The 22382-nt window shown below is 44.1% G+C and overlaps 1 protein-coding gene across 6 annotated transcripts; it reads left to right on the top strand.

Moving 5' to 3' along the window:
• The first annotated feature begins 1073 nt into the window (after positions 1 to 1073).
• On the top strand, positions 1074 to 21748 carry LOC118366752 (mucin-2-like). Of its 6 annotated transcripts, XM_052493197.1 has the most exons (12): positions 10112 to 10374; positions 11296 to 11387; positions 11662 to 11788; positions 13746 to 13878; positions 15334 to 15529; positions 15925 to 16089; positions 16309 to 16371; positions 16476 to 16712; positions 18055 to 19342; positions 19645 to 20732; positions 20822 to 20942; positions 21073 to 21748. In XM_052493197.1, exons 3-12 carry the CDS (start codon positions 11749 to 11751, stop codon positions 21273 to 21275), a joined length of 3534 nt encoding a protein of 1177 aa, XP_052349157.1. In that variant the 5' UTR covers positions 10112 to 10374; positions 11296 to 11387; positions 11662 to 11748; the 3' UTR covers positions 21276 to 21748. The 6 variants fall into 6 exon arrangements, with proteins under 6 accessions (XP_035605280.1, XP_035605283.1, XP_035605281.1 ...); XM_035749387.2 differs by lacking the exons at positions 10112 to 10374; positions 11296 to 11387; positions 15334 to 15529 and adding exons at positions 1074 to 1237; positions 8079 to 8149; XM_035749390.1 differs by lacking the exons at positions 10112 to 10374; positions 11296 to 11387; positions 15334 to 15529 and adding exons at positions 7114 to 7132; positions 8079 to 8149.
• Positions 21749 to 22382: the final 634 nt, after the last annotated feature.

The raw sequence follows: 22382 nt of genomic DNA, 5'->3' as shown, positions 1-22382 counted from the left end.
ATCAATTTCCACAACCAGGACACACGTGCATGGCAGACACACGTGCATGGCAGACACACATGCATGGCAGACACACGTGCATGGCAGACACACGTGCATGGCAGACACACATGCATGGCAGACACACGTGCATGGCAGACACACGTGCATGGCAGACACACGTGCATGGCGGACACACATGCATGGCAGACACACGTGCATGGCAGACACACGTGCATGGCGGACACACACCATGGCAGACACACATCATGGCAGACACACACCATGGCTTGGCAATATAGCCTAGCATCAGTGACTTAGGTCGAATTAGATCTTTAATGGGTCATTTGGCACATGCACATGATATAATATTTGCTTTAATGTTGGTTATAATCATGATCCCTAAGGTTTGACAACGGATGGATGATCAAGATAGGGAGAGGACTGGATTAGTTCAAGAAACCGAAGGCCAGACTTCAACCATGGATCGTTCTCTCCTCTTTGTTCAGTCTTCAATTTATGTAGTCACTGATACTGACTGATCAAATCATTCATCAAAGAAAATATATAGAACACACAGAATAATAATCCAGTCGTATTTGTTCAATGTCCGTATTTAAACAGCATTTTTCCTATTTTTCTCTCCGATTTTCTTTGAATCTGATTGTTCTTGTCAATTTGTGAAAGTACATGGCGCCAGCTAGTGGACATTGAAGTTCGTTCACTTTATAATAATCGTAAAATATTATAATTATATGTTATTTTAGATTAATGGGTAGCCAAAATACAATCCCTAGGCTTTAACGTATCTTAAAGTAATACCCCTAACCCTTTCGTTATTTCATTATTTGCACTGGTGGTTTGACTGGTGGATTTGATCCGTTTGAATTGTAAAGTCTGTTGTCTGTAATGCCTTTTTCGTGATGTCGGACCCAAGTGAGACTAGCTTCTGCCATTTGGGATCCTAATAAACGAACAAAACACACTTTATTTTATTTTTTAGTCCTCGACGCTCTGATTAGACGTTATCTTTTCAGTAGATGAAGGGTTAAAATCCTTGCGTTAAGGACCGGATGATAGTAAACGTCGGACAGAGGACAGCAGTGGCAGCTCGCAAGCAGTACCAGTATTCCACAGCCTTGAAGTGTAGGTAGACTACGTTACGAACTGACAGTGACACAGCTGTGAGCTCCCATCCACGCTTCAGAATAATATGACATTTGGATAATTCTCCTTCAACACTAGCAACATCGGTACAGTAAGTATTATAACATGTTTCCTTGCCATAACATATCAATTCATTAACTCTGTAAAGAAATACGTACTTTGTCACAAACTGTATGTATTCATCCTATTCATATAGACAACAGAATAGTCATCCGCAGATAAATGACCTTCTCGGTTTTCATGAGTTTACCACTACCATATGGGCGACTTTCGTCAAGGGGAGCTGAACAGTCTAGACATTGATCGTAATTTGCATTCATGAAAACTCGTAAAAATTTAAAAGTAAAATGAGCAATAAAGACTATGTTAGACTTGTAGTACATGGCCAACATAGATCATTACTTCATTTAATGAATATGTGTTTTCTTCATTGGAAAACATTTGTTTGAATTAAATAAATATCCGCATGAGTTCCCGCAGGGATCGGATTAAAATCTATCTATAATCGGCCTTAATCTCGATATATACGGTCCTCATCTGGGTTCTGCAATGAAGAGAATATAATCCCACTGAAAATACCGCAAATCTTTGAATGACAGATGAGAGTCATCTTTGACTTTGATCAGGAAGAAAGAGCAGGGGCAATGACGGTTTACATACATTTTCACTGCTCCGAGACAGGTCAATAGATGGGGGATCATGTTCTTTCTGTATATGAAGTAGCCTACAGTCTCTCAGTAGCCTACCATCTCTCAGTAGTCTACGGTCTCTCAGTAGCCTACCATCTCTCAGTAGTCTACAGTCTCTCAGTAGCCTACCGTCTCTCAGTAGCCTACCATATCCAAGTAGTTTACAGTCTCTCAGTAGTCTACAGCCTCTCTGAAGCCTACAGTCTCTCAGTAGTCCTACCGTCTCTCAGTAGTCTACAGTCTCTCAGTAGTCTACAGTCTCTCAGTAGTCTACCGTCTCTAAGTAGTCTACAGTCTCTCAGTAGTTTACAGTCTCTCAGTAGCCTACCATCTCTCAGTAGCCTACCGTCTCTCAATAGGTTACAGTCTCTCAGTAGCCTACCATCTCCCAGTAGCCAACAGTCTCTCAGTAGTTTACAGTCTCTCAGTAGCCTACCATCTCCCAGTAGCCAACAGTCTCTCAGTAGCCTACCATCTCCCAGTAGCCAACAGTCTCTCAGTAGCCTACCGTCTCTCAATAGGTTACAGTCTCTCAGTAGCCTACCATCTCTCAGTAGGCTACCATCTCTAAGTAGTTTACAGTCTCTCAGTAGTCTACAGTCTCTCAGTAGCCCACAGTTTCTCAGTAGCCTACCGTTTCTAAATAGTTTACAGTCTCTCAGTAGCCTACCATCTCTCAGTAGCCAACAGTCTCTCAGTAGCCTACCATCTCTCAGTAGGCTACCGTCTCTAAGTAGTTTACAGTCTCAGTAGTCTACAGTGTCTCAGTAGCTGACAGTCTCTCAGTAGCCTACCATCTCTCAGTACCCTACCGTCTCTCAATAGGTTACAGTCTCTCAGTAGCCTACCATCTCTCAGTAGGCTACCATCTCTAAGTAGTTTACAGTCTCTCAGTAGTCTACAGTCTCTCAGTAGCCCACAGTCTCTCAGTAGCCTACCATCTCTCAGTAGGCTACCGTTTCTAAGTAGTTTACAGTCTCAGTAGTCTACAGTGTCTCAGTAGATGACAGTCTCTCAGTAGCCTACCATCTCTCAGTACCCTACCGTCTCTCAATAGGTTACAGTCTCTCAGTAGCCTACCATCTCTCAGTAGGCTACCATCTCTAAGTAGTTTACAGTCTCTCAGTAGTCTACAGTCTCTCAGTAGCCCACAGTCTCTCAGTAGCCTACCATCTCTCAGTAGGCTACCGTTTCTAAGTAGTTTACAGTCTCAGTAGTCTACAGTGTCTCAGTAGATGACAGTCTCTCAGTAGCCTACCGTGTCTCAGTAGCCTACAGTCTCTCAGTAGCTTAGCTCTCTCAGAAGCCTACAGTCTCTCAGTAGCCTACCGTCTCTCAGTAGCCTACCGTCTCACAGTAGTCTACAGTCTCTCAGTAGTCTACATTCTCTCAGTAGCCTACCGTCTCTCAGTAGCCTACCATCTCTCAGTAGTCTACCGTCTCTCAGTAGTCTACAGTCTCTCAGTAGGCTACCTCTCTCAGTAGACTACCTCTCTCAGTAGCCTACCTCTCAGTAGACTACCTCTCTCAGTAGCCTACCTCTCAGTAGACTACCTCTCTCAGTAGCCTACAGTCTCTCAGTAGCCTACCTCTCTCAGTAGCCTACCTCTCTCAGTAGCCTACCTCTCTCAGTAGCCTACCTCTCTCAGTAGACTACAGTCTCTCAGTAGCCTACCTCTCTCAGTAGCCTACCTCTCTCAGTAGCCTACCTCTCTCAGTAGACTACAGTCTCTCAGTAGCCTACCTCTCTCAGTAGCCTACCGTCTCTCAGTAACCTACCTCTCTCAGTAGACTACCGTCTCTCAGTAGCCTACCTCTCTCAGTAACATATGCCCTAGATGAGATGAAAAATAGGTCATTCTATATGAGGTGATTTATGATCACAATGGAAAATGTGCTTAATTCACATGATCTACTACCAAGCTGTGGCCCACGCCAACCACCATGGTGTAGTTCATTTTCTTTCTGACAGCCAGTACACCCAAATGCTTAGATAGGAGATGATACAGTAGACTGTGGAGTGAGATTAGATGATACAGTAGACTGGGGAGTGATGGACGATGATACAGTAGACTGGAGAGTGATGGGCAATGATACAGACTTGGAGTGATGGACGATGATACAGTAGACTGTGGAGTGATGGACGATGATACAGTAGACTGTGGAGTGATGGACGATGATACAGTAGACTGTGGAGTGATGGACGATGATACAGTAGACTGTGGAGTGATGGACAATGATACAGTAGACTGTGGAGTGATGGACGATGATACAGTAGACTGGGGAGTGATGGGCAATGATACAGTAGACTGTGGAGTGATGGACGATGATACAGTAGACTGTGGAGTGATGGACGATGATACAGTAGACTGTGGAGTGATGGACGATGATACAGTAGAAAGTGGAGTGATGGACGATGATACAGTAGACTGTGGAGTGATGGGCAATGATACAGTAGACTGTGGAGTGATGGACGATGATACAGTAGACTGTGGAGTGATGGACGATGATACAGTAGACTGTGGAGTGATGGACGATGATACAGTAGAAAGTGGAGTGATGGACGATGATACAGTAGACTGTGGAGTGATGGACGATGATACAGTAGACTGTGGAGTGATGGACGATGATACAGTAGACTGTGGAGTGATGGACGATGATACAGTAGACTGTGGAGTGATGGACGATGATACAGTAGACTGTGGAGTGATGGACGATGATACAGTAGACTGTGGAGTGATGGACGATGATACAGTAGACTGGGGAGTGATGGACGATGATACAGTAGACTGGGGAGTGATGGACGATGATACAGTAGACTGGGGAGTGATGGACGATGATACAGTAGACTGGGGAGTGATGGACGATGATACAGTAGACTGGGGAGTGATGGACGATGATACAGTAGACTGGAGAGTGATGGACGATGATACAGTAGACTGTGGAGTGATGGGCGATGATACAGTAGACTGGGGAGTGATGGACGATGATACAGTAGACTGGGGAGTGATGGACGATGATACAGTAGACTGGGGAGTGATGGGCGATGATACAGTAGACTGGGGAGTGATGGACGATGATACAGTAGACTGGAGAGTGATGGACGATGATACAGTAGACTGTGGAGTGATGGACGATGATACAGTAGACTGGGGAGTGATGGGCAATGATACAGTAGACTGGGGAGTGATGGGCAATGATAGATCTGGGTCTGGGATGTTGGAAGTGGTCCAAATATCACAGCTGAAAGTTCATCCTGGTGGGAGCAGAGAGAAACAGAGAGGGATTTACTCACCATATGACTCTGGACAACGCAGATCAGAGGAGGCTGGGGGGAGGAGCTATAGGAGGATGGGCTCATGGTAATGGCTGGATTGGAATAAATGGAATGGAGTCAAACGTGGTTTCCATATGTGTAATGTGTTTGATACCCTTCCATTTATTCCATTCCACCCATTACAATTAGCCCATCCTCCGATAGGTCATCCCACTAGCCTCCTCTGACACATATGTAGTTTAAACTACAGTATATTCCTGCACCAAGCTGTTCACCAAACCATCCAGAAACCATCCAGAAACAGAATAGCTAGGTAATAATATAGAATACCTCTCCTCGCCTCTTCTCCCAACACAGTGGCTTGGCCACTCACTAATATGACCTGTGCTTACTGTAACAGTAACTGACACACTAGAGAGAACTTGACCAAACAGTTTTATCACTTCCAGAAGATCACATATGAAAAAGTTCTGAGTGACTGACGCATGGACACGCAAATCCCCATCACATCCATTTATTGTCTCAGCTATAACACCAGTTCCAGATGGGTAGATCTCCCACAAGCTCCATTGGAGTTCATTTACATTTGCCGCACCTGTAGAAGTAAACCCCTGGCAAATGAGGTGGGACATGAGGTGCTTCAGGTGTTGATGATGCTAGAGCAGTGAACTTCAAACTCAGCTGAAAGCGTCTCATTGTTAACAGTTAACAACGCCTTCAACAACTGTCCATATCCATACGCACACCAACACCTCTTCGACACACACCCCTTTGTCTGAATGCATTGTGGTCTAGTGGTGGTAATGTGTAAATGATTCCATCAGCAGTAGTGCCTGTCCTCTTTCCAACTATCTTACACTCCACCTGAGCACAAAGGTTTATTGGCACTGAGACTTTTACCTTGACCTAGTCGTGAAGGTGGGTTGAGAACACATTCCTCCATAGGTTCCTGGATGAATCACTGTTTACAACTTACAGCAGATAGACAAATGGAACACCAAAATATATTCAATATATTAAGTTAACGTAAGTGCGCACACACACACGCACGCCCAAATGAATGCACACCCACAAACAAACACACACACCTCTGTGAGACACACGCCTGTGTCTGTGCAATGTGGCATAGTGGTGATAATGTGTAAATGATTCCATCTGCAGTAGTGCCTGTCCTCTTTCCAACTGCAGCTGTATGTATTACTCTCTGTCCTCGTTTCTGGGCCTAAAACCAGGTTAGTCTTTCATAAGGAGCTTAGCGCAGTGGGCCACAGTGTGTTACTGATGTAATAGAGTCTCTGTCTGCTCTCTCTCTCATTCTCTCTCTCTGTCTTTCCCTCTCTCCTTCTCTCCCTCTCTCCTCTCTCCCTCTCTCCTTCTCCCTCTCATTCTCTCTCTCCCTCTCTCCTTCTCTCCCTCTCTCCTTCTCTCCCTCTCTCCTTCTCTCCTTCTCTCCCTCATTCTCCCTCTCTTCTTCTCTCCCTCTCTCCTTCTCTCCCTCTCTATATAGGGAGAGGATATTATGTAATTTGATCCCCCAGAAATGCAAACTTGTAGTGTATTCAAGGTTTACAAAGGTTAGTCATTTCCACTTTAACATTTAATTTTGACTTCATTTGCACTAACCAAAAATGTATCAACCCCTAAAAAATGTAAAACAATTATAATACACACAATAATTCACATTTCCTGTTGTTGCAGGATTATTTTCCTGCTTTGAGAAACTGGTCAAATTAAGATCCTACACCTGTATAGCTAGTTGTTCCACATTTGAATCTAACTCTATTTTACACAGTGTATGCAGGCAGCAGCTGCTACAGTGGAGGATAGCAACCTATTCCCTAAAGCAGCCCTAATCTAGCGCACCAGATTCTAATAATTAGCTGGTTGATAAACTGAATCAGGTTAGTAACAACTGGGGTTGATAAGAAAACCTACAGAAGAATAGCTCTCTGGGAACAGGGTTGAAGACCCCTGCCCTAAAGGATATTAAGGGTGACGCATTTCCAAGGACTATGCAACAGTGTGTTTTTAGACTTATTTTTTTAACCTTTATTTAACTAGGCAAGTCAGTTAAGAACAAATTCTTATTTACAATGACATCCTAGGAACGGTGGATTAACTGCCTTGTTCAGGGGCAGAACGACAGATTTTTACCTTGTCAACTTGGGGATCTATCTTCAGTCTATCAACCTTTCGGTTAGTGGCCCAACGCTCTAACCACTAGGCTACCTGCCTAGTGGGTCAACTCAACTCATGAAGACTAAGTCTCAAAGGGGACTCAGGAGCAGGCTGAACTTTGCATGTTGCTCCACAGCCTCATGCTGTCTGGCTTATCAGCCTCTGGCCATCAACCAGCAGCTCACACTGTAGACTTCAATACTTCAAAGGCAGGGCCAGGTTATATGGCTGTAATGACCACAGAGACGGTGTGCTACCTGGGTGTGTGTGGGCGTGTGTGTGGGCGTGTGTGTGCATGTGTGTGTGCGTGTGTGTGTGCATGTGTGTGTGCATGTGTGTGTGCGTACGTTAACTTAATATATCTTGGTGTTCCATTTGTCTATCTGCTGTAAGTTGTAAACAGTGATTCATCCAGGAACCTATGAAGGAATGTGTTCTCAACCCACCTTCACGACTAGGTCAAGGTAAAAGTCTCAGTGCCAATAAACCTTTGTGCTCAGGTGGAGTGTGAGATAGTGTTCTGTTCAGGTGTGTGTTATCAGACTCATACATGTGCAACGTAGAAGCGTGTTCACAGAGACTAAAGCATGATCAGAGACGATTGGGTTTGAGCATTCACTCCATGGTAGAAAGGACATTCTGTTAGATATAACACATCTGCATCTCTCTTTCTCCTCTGGCTGCTGGCTTCTCTCCCGTTCTGATTTCATCTGTTGGTCTGTCTGTCTCTATGCTTTATTGTTTTATCTATTCATCCCTTTCTTTCTCTCTCTTTATTCCTCCTGCAGTTGTTGAAAGGAAGGAGTGATGGAGTCTTTCCCAGGAGATGGGGAGGGCAGCCCTGATGACCTTACAGGAGGTGAGGCACTCTGGAAAATGTGCATGATGTTTAGAGACCATGTAAAAGCTGAGTTAGTATACAGTAAGTGTGTATCTATCTCCGTCAATCATCTATTAGTGTGTTAGAGTGGGTTAGTGTGTGTTAGTGGGTTAGAGTGGGTTATGGTGTGCTAGAGAGTGTTAGAGTGGGTTTGAGTGGGTTAGAGTGTGTGTTAATGGGTTAGAGGGCGTTAGTGTGTTAATGGGTTAGAGTGGGTGTTAGTGTGGGTTAGAGTGTGTTAATGGGTTAGTGTGGGTTAATGGGTTAGTGTGGGTTAGAGTGGTTGTTAGTGGGTTAGTGGGTGTTAGTGTGGGTGTTAGAGTGGGTGTTAGAGTGGGTTAGTGTGTTAATGGGTTAGAGTGGGTGTTAGAGTGGGTGTTAGAGTGTGTTAGTGGGTGTTAGTGGGTGTTAGAGGGTTAGTGTGTTTTAATGTGTTTGAGTGGGTGTTAGTGGGTTAGAGTGTGTTAGAGTGCGTTAGTGTGGGTTAGTGTGTTAATGGGTTAGTGTTAGCCTGTAGGAGTGTGAGAAGCGTGTGTATCCAACTCGGCACATGTTAGTGTGTGTTAGTGTCTGTTGAAGTGTCACATTATACATCTGGGTTAGAGTGGGTTAGTGTGTTAGAGTGGGTGAGTCAGAGTGTTATAGAGTGTGTTTGTATCTGTAGAAGCCTGTATGAAAGGGAAAGGGGTACCTATTCAGTTGTAAAACTGAATTCCTTTAGTATGAATAAGAATGCATCTGGGTCTTTCTAGGGTACCAGTGCGGATTTGGAAGAAAAAGAAACGCACACATATTAAGACGAGGTGCTGGCTGGAAGTGCTGGCTAGAGGTGCTGGCTAGCAGAGGAGAAAACTTGAAAATAAAAGAGCCGCACACTCTCGGAGCTTAGATGCAATAACTGAATTACCAACGTTTCGATAGCCAAGCTGTCTTCATCATGGTATAATCACAAACACTGCGGGATGACTTGTTTATATAGTGTCAAAAGACACAGGTGTCTGTAATCATGGCCAAGACTGGCCTAATATCATTGGTTAATAATCAAATATTAAAATGTCATACAAAGAACAGCATACAAACAAATGGATAGCATACGATCATAGATTAATTTGACTACACAAGCTTACAGACAATTACAATGGCAAAGTCACAATAATCACAATAATAGTTTCAGATCAAAGTCTACGTTGAGACCGAAGGGCGCAAGGGTCTTTAAATTAAAGATCCAGGCAGCCTCTCGTTTTAACAATACATTATCAAGGTCACCCCCTCTCCTAGGGAGGGTGACATGTTCGATGCCAATATAACGCAGAGACGAAATCGAGTGGCCTGCCTCCAAGTGGGCCGCAACTGGATAAGTAAAGTTTTTACACCTAATGGTGCTACGATGCTCTGAGATACGTACTTTTAATTTCGCGCTTTGTTTTACCTACATAATTTTTACCACAAGGACAAGTTATAAGGTAAATAACTGCCTTAGTGGAGCACGTAATAACACCTTTTATTGGGATCGATTTCCCTGTTTGTGGGTGTTTGAAGGATCTACACTTATGAGTGCCATTGCATTGAGCACAGCCATTACATTTGTAATTTCCATCCAATAGGGGCGCAAATAGACGTTGTTCAGGAATATCTTGGGGTGGTAATTCTCGTTTTGTTTTGAATTTTCTCAATGGCAATATTAATCTGATCATTCTTGTAGCCCCTCTCCTTGAACTTTCTTTGCGTCTCAGCCATATTTCTGTCGAAATCTGAGGATTACCTACACTGGAAAATGTGTTTGCCAGCTGTTAATAAGTAGTTTATAATAATCTGCCAAACTTTTTCATGTCATTACATTCAAACATAAATCGATACTGTCATTAACGTGGTTATTCAATAATTATGCATAATATTTGTTGAATGCGCATATTTGTAGTCCAGCTGATTAGTTACCGCATATTTTCACACATCAGCTGATCCAGGAAGGAATATTCCGAATGACAAACAGCTGTTGTGATCGCGCAGGTGATCTAACAGCCCAAGTGCTGGATAAAAAGTGTTCACGAGGAATGGACAGACTATTTTGGTGTCTCATTAGTTATGCCGGTTTTGCCTGGACCCACGTTGGCTCTAATGTCCATAGCGAATTGATGTTGATCATATGTTGTTGTCTGTGTGATTCACAGCAGGGTCTCGTTTGATTTAACAGAGAACGCATCAAGGTAATGATTTCATGTTTTCATATGTTAATGAGCCTGGGATTGGACACCGAGTCTATTGCGCAACACCCAACTATATTTCTGTGAATTATTCTGGATATAATGACAACAAATTACATAGTCTAGTGGGCGTATTCACAATGTAATCTGGTAATGAAATAGCATGACAAATACATGTTGCATCCAAGGGGCTTGAAGTAGCCTATGTGAACCTGAATTTGGAGCTCAGAAATTCAAGTCCTGTAATAGGCCTCCCTTTTCCTCAATTTGGTGCTTGAAAAGTTATTGTAATTATTGTAGCCAATTGATCAATTCTCCTGCTTCCTTACAATTATCTGTGATTTCATTTTTGCAAAGTTTTTGTTAGAGATATGGCCACTTTCATTTGTTTCCTGTCGCTTCAATTGAAGGGTGTTACGCTACTCTTTTGCGGTAAAACAATTTTGCGGTTACTATAAGGACGACACCTAATGTTGGCTTCAACTTGGCATTCCATACCAATCCCCCAAAAGGGGAACTGGTCACCTTCTCATGATAAAAACAGCGATTGTGAGATTCAAATGGTGAGATTAATGCTACCGAGATTCATTGCTTTATAATGTCTACCTGCGTAGGTCACATATGATAGAGAAAAATCGCCATGCATCCAAATGATTTAGTCAGGCAATATCCACATTATTCTCACACATTTTAGAATGTAATAATCATTTGAATATCGATGCATTGGCAAGGCCCCAAAAATACATTATTCTTAAAGTGATAATGGCAGGTTTCCATCCAATTTGCGAAATATTTTCATGCTAATATTCTAAAATCTGCATAAACTACTCAATATTCATAAAATCTGCACATTTTAAGATTGAAATGTATCACCTTGTTCTTTCCCCACCCTGTGAAGTTCATCATCATTTCTTTCATCTGTAGCCTAGTAAACTGTATGCTTTCCCCCGACGAGTCGTAGCTGGAGGACCACACCACATGTCATCGCGGGACTCCAAGTCTACCTCGATATGATGGTTGTGATATCAACATTTGCGCATAAAAGCGTTTCCACCAACATTTATCGCATAATTAATTTTACCGGCACAAAAAGATCCCACCTTGTATAGTGTATTTTGTTTTGTCCACATTTGGAAAGTTTAACGAAAGATGTGCTTTTTCCACAACATTTTTAGTAATTTAGGCTACTTTAAAAAGGCTGGATGGAAACCTGGTTAGTGTCACACATCGGCCCTATTATTTATAGAAAGACTCATCTGTATGCGGGCTGTCATGACCTGTGTCCCCTAGGAAAGAGGAAGTCTAAACTGAAGACCCTGAAGATACGTCTGTTTGGGAGGACCAAGCGAGAGACCAAATTCAGCCAGTCTGCTAGTGATGTCACTGAGGCGGAGGGGCTGGGCTCAGCGGAGAATCTGTAAGTCTGTGTGTACGTGGGGGAGTTGGTGTGTGTGTGCGTGCGGTGGTGTAAAACGTACTCAATTGTCATACTTAAGTAAAAGTAAAGATACCTTAATAGAAAATGACGTAAATAAAAGCAAAAGTCACCCAGTAAAAGTAAAACAAAAAAAAGGGATCTGTTTTTAAAATGTACTTAAGTACAGTGGTGGAAAAAATACTTAATTGTCATACTTGAGTAAAAGGAAAAGGAAATGCTACACATCAAATCCTTAATTATATGGTACAATTTTCTTGTTGTTTGTATTTTTTTTTAATTTACGGACACTCGGACATAATTTACAAATGCAGTATTTGTGTTTCATGAGTCTGCCAGTTCAGAGTCAGTAGAACTGACAACGTATTATATTGATAGGTGTGTGAATTGGTCATATTGCTGTCCTGGCCAAACATTCTAAACGTAACATGTAATTTTTGGTGTAATACATTATTTACATAAGTATCCAGACCATTATCTATGAGACTTGAAATTGAGCTCAGGTGCATCCTGTTTCCATTAATCATCCTTGAGATGTTTCTACAACTTGATTGGAGTCCACCTGTGTTAAAGTCAATTGATTGGAAATTATTTGGAAAGGCACACCCCTGTCTATATTAGGTCCCACAGTTGACAGTGCATGTCAGAGCAAAAACCAAGCCATAAGGTCGAAGGAATTGTACGTAGAGCCCAGAGACAGGATTGTGTCGAGGCACAGATCTGGAGAAGGGTACCAAAACATTTCTGCAGCATTGAAGGTCCACAAAAACACAGTGGCCTCCATAACTCTTAAATGGAAGAAGTTTGGAACCACCAAGACTCTTCCTAGAGCTGGTCACCTGGCCAAACAGAGCAATCAGGATAGAGGGGCCTTGGTCAGGGAGGTGACCAAGAACCAGATGATCACCCTGAAAGAGCTCTAGAGTTCCAATGTGGAGATGGGCGAACCTTCCAGAAGGACAACTAAGTAAAAGGCACATGACAGCCTGTTTGGAGTTTGCCAAAAGGCACCTAAAGAATCTCAGACCATGAGAATCAAGATTCTCTGGTCTGATGAAACCAATATTCAACTCTTTGGGCTGAATGCCAAGTGTCATGTCTGTCGGAAACCTGGCACCATCCCTACAGTGAAGCGTGGTGGCAGCATCATGCTGTGGGGGTGTTTTTCAGCAGCAGGGACTGGGAGACTAGTCAGGATCCAGGCAAAGATGAACGGCGCAAAGAACAGAGAGGTCCTTGATGAAAATCCGGTCCAGAGCACTCAGGACCTCAGACTGGGGCGAAGGCTCATCTTCCAACAGGACAATGACCCTAAGCACACAGACAAGACAATGCTTCGACAAGACAATGCTTTGGCTTCGGACAAGTCTCTGAGTGTCCTTGAGTGGCACAGCAAGAGCCCAGACTTGAACCAGATCGAACATCTCTGGAGAGACGTGAAAATAGCTGTGCAGCAAAGCTCCCCATCCAACCTGACCTTTTGAGAGGATCTGCAGAGAAGAACAGGAGAAACTCTCCAAATACAGGTGTGCCAAGCTTACAGCATCATACCCAAGAAGACTCAAGGCTGTAATTGCTGACGAAGGTGCTTCACAAAGTACAGAGTGAAGGGTCTGAATACTTATGTAAATGTGATATTTCAGTTTTGATTTTTAATAATTTAGCAATTTAACAATTTCTAAAAACCTGTTTTTGCTTTGTCTTAGAATAAGGCTGTGACGTAATGAAACATGGAAAAAGTTTTCTTTAGGAATTTAGTGAAGTAAAAGTTGTCAAAAATATAAATATTAAAAGTAAAGTACAGATACCCCCAAAAACTACTTTCAAGTATTTTTACTTAACTATTTTACACCACTGTGTGTGAATGGATGTGTTTACAAATGTAGTATTGATTCAATGACATCCATATTCCCTCCTCTCTCCATCCCTCGTCTACCAGTTGTTCAGGCGTTTTGGGATCACGAGCGATGTCACATGACAGTATCTTCCTGCCCGACCAGGATCTGTCTAGTCCGGAGCAGCCCAGAGTTCTATCCCAGGAGAACGTCCAAGGCAGGATCAAAGAACTCCAGGTGAGTCTGCGTTCCATGGAGAACCCTGGATCTAGAAACCTGCATATGCATCTAAAGGCCCAAACCCAATTCAAAAGGAGTCCCACACCTCAAAGTAAACCCTATTGACCAGGATGTCAAACTAATTTTGCCCCAGGGGTCTTCAACGAGGTCTGGAAGGCCACACTGAAAATGTGTTATATTTTCTTGCCGTCAAGATGAGCAAATATAGTTCTCTATCCATCGTATTTTTGGAATTTTTGATACTCCCTGGCTTTCTAGCTTTAATTTGGGTGATTATCGAGCTGGACACAGTCAATAAACTGTAGAAATGTATGTCCATTATAATTTCTACACAGTTTTGATTTGGTTTTAGCCATATATATCTACAGTACCAGTCAAAAGTTGACACCTACTCAGTCCAAGATTATTTATTTTTACTATTTAATACATTGTCGTAAAATAGTGAAGACATCAAAACTATGAAATAACACATGTGGAATCATGTAGTAACCAAAAAAGTGTTAAACAAATCCAAATATATAAAGTATATTTGAGATTTTTCTAAGTAGCCACACTTTGCCTTGAAGACAGCTTTGCACTCTTGGCATTCTCTCAACCAGCTTCATGATATTGTCACCTGGAATGCATTTTAATTAACAGGTGTGCCTTGTTAAAAGTTCATTTGTGGAATGTCTTTCCTTAATGTGTTTGAGCCAATCAGTTGTGTTGTGACAAGGTAGGGGTGGTATACAGAAGATGGCCCTATTTGGTAAAAGACCAGGTCCATATTATGGCAAGAACAGATCAAATAAGCAAAGAGAAATGACAGTCCATCATTACTTTAAGACATGAAGGTCAGTCAATCCGGAACATTTCAAGAACTTTGAAAGTTGCTTCAAGTGCAGTCGCAAAAACCATCAAGCGCTGTTATGAAACTGGCTCTCATGAGGACCACCACAGCAAAGGAAGACCCAGCGTTACCTCTGCTGCAGAGGATAAGTTCATTAGAGTTAACTGCACCTCAGATTGCAGCCCAAATAAATGCTTCACAGAGTTCAAGTAACAGACACATCTCAACATCAACTGTTCAGAGGAGACTGTGTGAATCAGGCCTTCATAGTTTAATTGCTGCAAAGAAACTACTACTAAAGGACACCAATAAGAAGATAATTACTTGGGCCAAGAAACACAAACATTAGACCAGTGGAAATCTGCCCTTTGGTCTGATGAGTTCAAATTTGCGATTTTTGGTTCCAACTGCTGTGTCTTAGTGAGACGCAGAGTAAGTGAACGGATGATCCCAACATAAAGCATGGAGGAGGTGTGACGGTGTTGGGGGGCTTTGCTGGTTACCCTGTCAATGATTTATTTAGAATTCAAGGCACACTTAACCAGCATGGCTCCCTCAGGATTCTGCAGCGATACACCATACCATCTGGTTTGAGCTTAGTGGGACTATTTGTTTTTCAACAGGACAATGACCCAACACACCTCCAGGCTGTATAAGGGCTTTTTGACCAAGAAGGAGAGTGATGAAGTGCTGCATGAGATGACCTGGCCTCCACAATCACCCGACCTCAACCCAATTGAGATGGTTTGGGATGAGTTGGACCACAGAGTGAAGGAAAATCAGCCAACAAGTGCTCAGACTGTTGGAAAAGCATTCCAGGTGAAGCTGGCTGAGAGAATGCCAAGAGTGTGCAAAGCTGTCATCAAGGCAAAGGGTGGCTATTTGAAGAATCTCAAATATAAAATATATTTTGATTTGTTTAACACTTTTTTGGTTACTACATGATTCCATATGTGTTATTTCCTAGTTTTGATGTCTTCACTATTATTCTACAATGTGGAAATTAGTAAAAAAAAATAAAGGAAAACCCTTGAATGAGTAGGTGTTCTAAAACTTTTGACCGGTAGTGTGTGTATATATATATATATATTTTTTTTAATGGATTGGACCCCCATTGCATAGACCCCCATTCTTCTGTGTAAATCAGGAATTGATGTCAATGGGTTACCGAGCAGATCTCAAGCAAGGTTTCTGCATTTTTTCTGATTGGCCAGATGAAGCTGCTGCAGCAGAACATGCATCTAGGCCCGCCCCCACTGGTTCTGGCAATGAAACATCCCGAGGACCTGGGGGGCAGCTCAGAGGACGATGGTCTGCCCCACAGCCCCCCCGAAATCTCCATAGGCAACAACATGGCCCCCAGGGGGTTATCTTACAAGGTGAGCCCATCACCCACTTGTATCAGGCACTCTCTCCATCTGATCTCGAACCTCCACCCTCAACAAATTCCATACCCTTAACAAACCCTCCATACCTCAATTTTCTCTCATTGAGTCAGTAATTATGTTCATATTCCAGCAGTGCAGATACAGTAGTTGAACATTTCATTCCTCATCAGCCATTGTGCAGCACCCAAACCCTTCCCTTTTCCTCCACAGTTCCCTGCCCCTCCCAGGCACCCGATCTCTCTGAGTTTAACAGGAAGTGAGAAGGAAGTGCAGGTTATACCTTTTCCTGTTTGAGTGTCACTCACTATATCACTTGATATTAACTATGAGTTGTCATAGATCCAAATGTTTATCCTGTGTTTTTTATTTGTTCATAGGCCTGCTCCCAACCCTCACCCCGTCTCCTCTTCCCCGTGCCCAAACCTCCTCTTATCAACTCTGTGCCCCACACCCCATCTGCCCCCCAAACTGCTTTCTCCCCTGCCCCCCCTGCCTTGGACTTCATCACCCCAGCCCAGTTCACCCCCTGCCTGGATAACTCTGCCGCCCGCCACCGTATGTCCATCAAACCCAGGAACCAGAGAGCCAGCGCCAAGAACAAAAGGCTGAACATGGTAAGTCCTGCCTGGGCATACCAACACCACATGGGGCTCTGCCTCTGGATCTCACACATACAGATGAAGGCTCAGGGAATATCAAAATACTAACTGGATACACTTGCTCTATGATCGGTCTCTCGCTTTTTCGCTCCCTTGCTCTCTCTCAATTTCAATTTAAGGGCTTTATTGGCATGGGAAACATGTCTACATTGCCAAAGCAAGTGAAATAGATAAACAAAAAGTTCCAAAAGAACAGACATTTCAAATGTCATATGTGCAAATAGTTAAAGTACAAAAGGGAAAATGGGTGATCCTAAGATTTGTATTTGATCATGTATATGTTTGTTCTTTGTTATAGGGCCAAAAAGATTGGGGAAGTTGTTTATCCATACATCACTATTTTCGATAACTCTTCCTGTTGTTTGTTTAGTGTTATCCAATTTTCCCAGAAGTGGTTAGTCTATGGATTCTTCAATTACATTGAGCTGATTTCTGACATGCTGTTCATTCTTTTTCCATCGTGTATTTCTGTATTGTTTTAGTGATGCTCTCTCTCGCTCTCTCTCATTTTAAGGGGCTTAGTTGGCATGGGAGACATATGTTTACATTGCCAAAGCAAGTAAAATGGATAATAAACTAAAATGAAATAAACAGTAAACATTACACTCACAAAAGAATAAAGACATTTCAAATGTCATTATGTCTATATACGGTGTACGGTGTTGTAATGATGTGCAAATAGTTGAAGTACACAAGGGAAAATAAATACACATGCATATGGGTTGTATTTACAATAATGTTTGTTTTTCACTGGTTGCCCTTTTCTTGTGGCAACAGGTCACAAATCTTACTGCTGTGATGGCACACTGTGGTATTTCACCCAATAGACATGGGAGTTTATCAAAATTGGATTTGTTTTCGAATTCTTTGTGAGTCTGTGTAATCTGAGGGAAATATGTGTCTCTAATATGGTCATACATTTGGCAGGAGGTTAGGAAGTGCAGCTCAGTTTCCACTACATTTTGTGAGCAGTGTGCACCAGGTCTGCCTTTGGTGGCCTTTCTCAATAGCAAGGCTATTGAGTCTGCAGAGTCAAATATTTTCTTAATTTTGGGTCACAGTGGTCTCTCAGATCGTTCACAGCTTTGTGGAAGTTACCTGTCACGCTGATGTTTCGGCTGAGGTACTGTATGTATAGTTTTTTTGTGTGTTCTAGGGCAACGGTGTCTAGATGGAATTTGTGTTCATGGTCTTGGCAACTGGACCTTTTTCAGAACACCATTAATCTTGTCTTACTGAGATTTACTGACAGGGCCCAGGTCTGACAGAATCTGTCTCGTTCTCGCTCTCTCTCCAGACTGAGTCGAGACCACGCTCAGAGAGTCTCAACTTTGACCAACAGTTGACCGAAGAAGAGGAAGGGCCTGCCATTACCGGGGGGAGAACACGTTTACGCTGTCACTCTACCCTGATCCTAAAGTCGCAACAAGGGGGGTCGACCACCCCCACTGCACCCCCAGAGCTGACACCCCTAAAGTCGAGTTCCACAGATTCTGAGGGGTCCCCCAAAAAACCCACTCTGCCCTGCAAGCTCTCCCCACAAGAGCAGCCCTATCCTGGCATTCCAGTTGTCTCCCCTGCCCCTGTGACCTGCCAGCTACCTGGTGCTAAACAGCCACAGCCCTCATCTGTGACCACAGTTCAGGACCTGAGATACACTCCACAACAACAGACCCTGAAACAGTCCATGGGAGACCCCAAGCCCCCAGACCCATCCCAAACCAAGAGGGACGTCCTGAGCAAGAGTGGGGTACCGAATTCTACCCCCAGCACCGAGGGTAGGCCCAAAGATGAACCACTCCTTTCTGCCAGGCCCACAGCTAGCCTGACCGCAGTGGTGACTCTCAGAACGTCCTCTCTGAGGAGCAAGACAGATGCTAGGGCTGGTGGTCAGAGTACCACACAGCCACCTGCAGGCCAGGAGGACACAGGTCAGGCAGAGCCAATGTCCACTGGAGGAGCTCCGAAGCCAGGCTCCGGGCCCTTCCTGTTCTCCATCAACTCAGCCAAGGGGAGAGAAACACCCAGGATGGGAAGTGGTGGTTTCTTGGTAGTAGTGGAGCAGGCTGGGGATGGGGCGAAGAGGGAGGAGGGGACAGAGGTAAAGTTGAACCCCTCAAACGCCAGCCAGAGGGGGCAGGAGCAGCAGAGGGGCAGGCGGGAGAGGGACAAGCCCAAAGAAGAGGAGTTGACTGCCATCGATATGGGGGGGAAAGTCTCGGAAGGGGTGGAGGAGGAGAGCGGTGAGGGAGTGGAGGATGCAGTGGAAGCAAAGGAGGAGACAGAGGTAGATGGGAAAATTGCATTTGGCGTGAACCTTCGCTCCATCTCTCTCTCTCCGAGGGTACAGGAGGAGGCAACCACCAGCCAATCAGATCTCAAGATAAAGTGTCACAGTGCGGAGGCGGGCGCTCTCCTTCTTGCCCCTTATACTCCCTCCTCAAATCCCACTGGGCTTGAGGGGCTTCGGGACACCCCTCCAACCAGGGCTAACTCCATGCCCAAAAAGCTCTATACAAACAACTGGGTTTCCCCCACAACACTGTCTTCATCCAGGGGAAGAGCTGGCTCCCTCAGAGAAGCAGGTGAGACCCACTCTCTGAAATGGATGAATATTCAGCCATGTGGGTAAATAACAAACATAATATACTGTAAGTCATGTGCTTACTGGATAGGGATGTCAGTGCTGGACTTTGTCCCCAGCTACACTTCTACAGAATATGCAATCTCTATGTTATCAGGGCAGTTAACCAATGAAGGAGATATGCTGCACTAGAATAAGAATGGCAGGCTACACCGGAATGATAGACTGTTACTGTGCTCGTTAAAACAGCACCAGTGCTGTTTCATCATGTGAATGTGTCTAACCCCCTGTTTCTTCCCTCAGATACAGCAACCCCCGCCCAGCCTACCCCCTCACCTCTCATTAAAGAGGACCAAACCACCCCAGCTACACCTAAAGAGGACCAAACCCTCCCTGTCCTACCCATAGAAGCCCAGGCTACCACCTCAGCCCCTCAGAACCCCCTGACTGCCCCCCATGCGGCACCCCAGGCTGCCGTATCGTGGATGAGCATGGCATGGGGGAAGACCAGGGGCCTCCAGCAGCTCTTCACCAGCAGTTTGCCCAGAGAGTTCACCGGCATGCAGTCCCCAACTCAACCGCAGGCTCAGACCACAACGCAACCACACACACCGTCACTGGCTAGGATAGTGATGCAAACTCAGAGACAGAATGCAACACAACCACAAACGACAATGCCACCACAGGCTCAGACCACAACACAACCTCAATCACAGACCACAATGCAACCCCTGACTGCTAAACTACTGGAGTCACAAAATGCAGTGAAACCACCACAGACAGCAGCACAAGCCCCCACACAGACCACAAAACTACCAGTGACACAGACCACAACGCCACCACAGGCTCAGACCACAAAACACCTGCAGACCACCAAAACACCACAGACACAGAACGGAACACAACCACAAACAATGACACAACAATCAACACAGAACTCAAAACCATCAACACAGACGTCCAACCAAATCAACACTCGAGCAGCACAACCAACCGCTACTCAACCTCTAGCCCAGTCTACACAATGCTCTGTGTCTCAGGTGACCCCACAGTCCAGCCGACGAGCAAACCAGCCCACCCTGTGCTCCACTCCACAGACCCAAGCTCAGATAACACTACGGATCGCCCCAATGGGTGCAACTTCCGCTCAGCCCCCTTGGAGCGCACTAAATCTCAACCCTATCCCCCAGCCCAAACCAGCCTTAGCTCCAACAGCAACCCCAGTCCAACTCCTAGTGAGAGGTGAGAAGATCCCTGGCGACCAGAGGAATAGTGAGGGGGCGGCTGTGTCAACAGAGAAGAGGGTGGACCCAGACAGGCCATCGACTGTGGGAGGGACGGCAGCCTTTTTGGAGAAACGGGCAGAGTGGACCCCTCCTGCTGGAAGCAAGGTAACATCCCTGCTCTCTCTCACATCATCTGAGAACAGAGGTGTTAATTAAATAGCGTTTCAGTTCACTCTCACTCCTCCCCAATACAGGTAGAGCTCAGGAGAACCAGGACCCCACCTGAGTCTCAGCCCACGGCTGAATTGGCTGCTCCTCCCAAAGCCACACCCAGTCACAGAGACGCTAAAGATGCTAAACTCGACAGGAGGCCAGGTAGAGCGACATTAAATACATTGGATGGGTTAAAATAATGACTGAATTATATGTTATAGTAACCATTAAGATAGTGTCCTATTAATTTCTATGGTCATCATAACAGCCTCTCTATGTGTTCCCCTCTTAGAATCGAGCCCAACCATAGTGGCAGGCAGACTTGCAGACCGAGAGGACAAATGGTTGAGGAAAAACATGCCAACTTCATTGTCTCCTTCATCACCTTTGTCATCATCCCCCTTGCAGACCACTTCTGACAGCGGGGATCAGCCATCTTGGATGGAACTGGCCAAGAGGAAGTCAATGGCATGGAATGACAAGACCATGGACTGATGGAATAAGAAAGGAGGGGGAGTGTCGGGGGATATATGTAATGTGTATATATAGAGAGATAAAAAGAGAGAAGGGGGAGTTCCTTATTTGAATGCACTTATTGCTAATTGCTCTGGACAAGAGCTCCGTTGTGAGAGTGACAGAGGGAGAGGAATATCAACAATGGTAGTGATGGGAATGTATAGAGACTGAAGGACAAAGTGAGATGTTGAGTTCTTTGAAGTGGAATTTAATTGACCTTGGAAGCAACAGCTATTGGCAAAACATGCTTCTCTTTAATGTACAGACGTGCTGTGTTTGTATTTCATGTTTCTTGTATGGGATAACTATGAAGCTGATTGGTTTCCTGTCAATAAATTCTTATGTTTTGATCCAAACATTTTTTTTTCTCCCAAAGTCTGGGCTTATGTTGGAAATAATATTGTTTGAATTATCTACAAATGCTTCATCAGAAATAAATTATTTATATGATACAGTAGTTGTCTGTAATAAATGTTGATGTATCAGTGTGTTTTCTGTCAATAAGACAGTTGTCTGTCATTGTATTTTTGCTGACTATACAGAGCATTAAAAGTACCCTGTCCGTGATCCCACTCCCCAAGGGTGTCTCGGGGGGAGTCGGGATATGAAAAAAACATTTCCAATAGGACAAATATAATCACCCACCAAATGATTGTTTAAGCATTTAATTTCAAAACTTTTTTGGTTATCCAAAGACCATGTACAACTTCAGAAAGCTGCACAGAAATATAAAATGTGTCAAACCATATTTAAAGCAGCATGTATGACTACTTCTGGCCTGGGAGAATTTCAGAATGTCAGAAAATGTAAACGATGAAAGGAGGGCAACATTCACCCGGTCATTACGTGCTGTACCAGGGGGTGGCGCTGTGGCAATTCTTGTCAACCCCTTGCGTAACTAGTGGCTCCACCTATTGCTCTCTGCTTACATTATGAAAACACACATACGTGACTCACTAAACACAGACAACTTCTCAAAGTTTTATGAAGCTATACCATCTTTCCCTGGTATTATTTGCCGCGACACTGTGCCTTTGTGAGAGCTACACACTTTGGAACTCTTGGGCTGTCGCGTCCAACGACGCC

Source organism: Oncorhynchus keta, chromosome 34, assembly GCF_023373465.1.
Source record: "Oncorhynchus keta strain PuntledgeMale-10-30-2019 chromosome 34, Oket_V2, whole genome shotgun sequence".
Classification (NCBI taxonomy): domain Eukaryota; kingdom Metazoa; phylum Chordata; class Actinopteri; order Salmoniformes; family Salmonidae; genus Oncorhynchus; species Oncorhynchus keta.
The sequence above is the reverse complement of the archived record's forward strand: the minus strand, read 5'-3'. Positions and strand labels throughout refer to the sequence as shown.

Coding starts and splice junctions, on each gene's coding strand:
- LOC118366752 (XM_052493198.1), top strand. CDS start 11,749: ATGTCACTGAGGCGGAGGGGCTGGGCTCAGCGGAGAATCT. Junction 16,090..16,308: donor CCAGGGGGTTATCTTACAAG/GTGAGCCCATCA, acceptor TTTCCTCCACAG/TTCCCTGCCCCTCCCAGGCA. Junction 16,372..16,475: donor GAAGTGAGAAGGAAGTGCAG/GTTATACCTTTT, acceptor ATTTGTTCATAG/GCCTGCTCCCAACCCTCACC.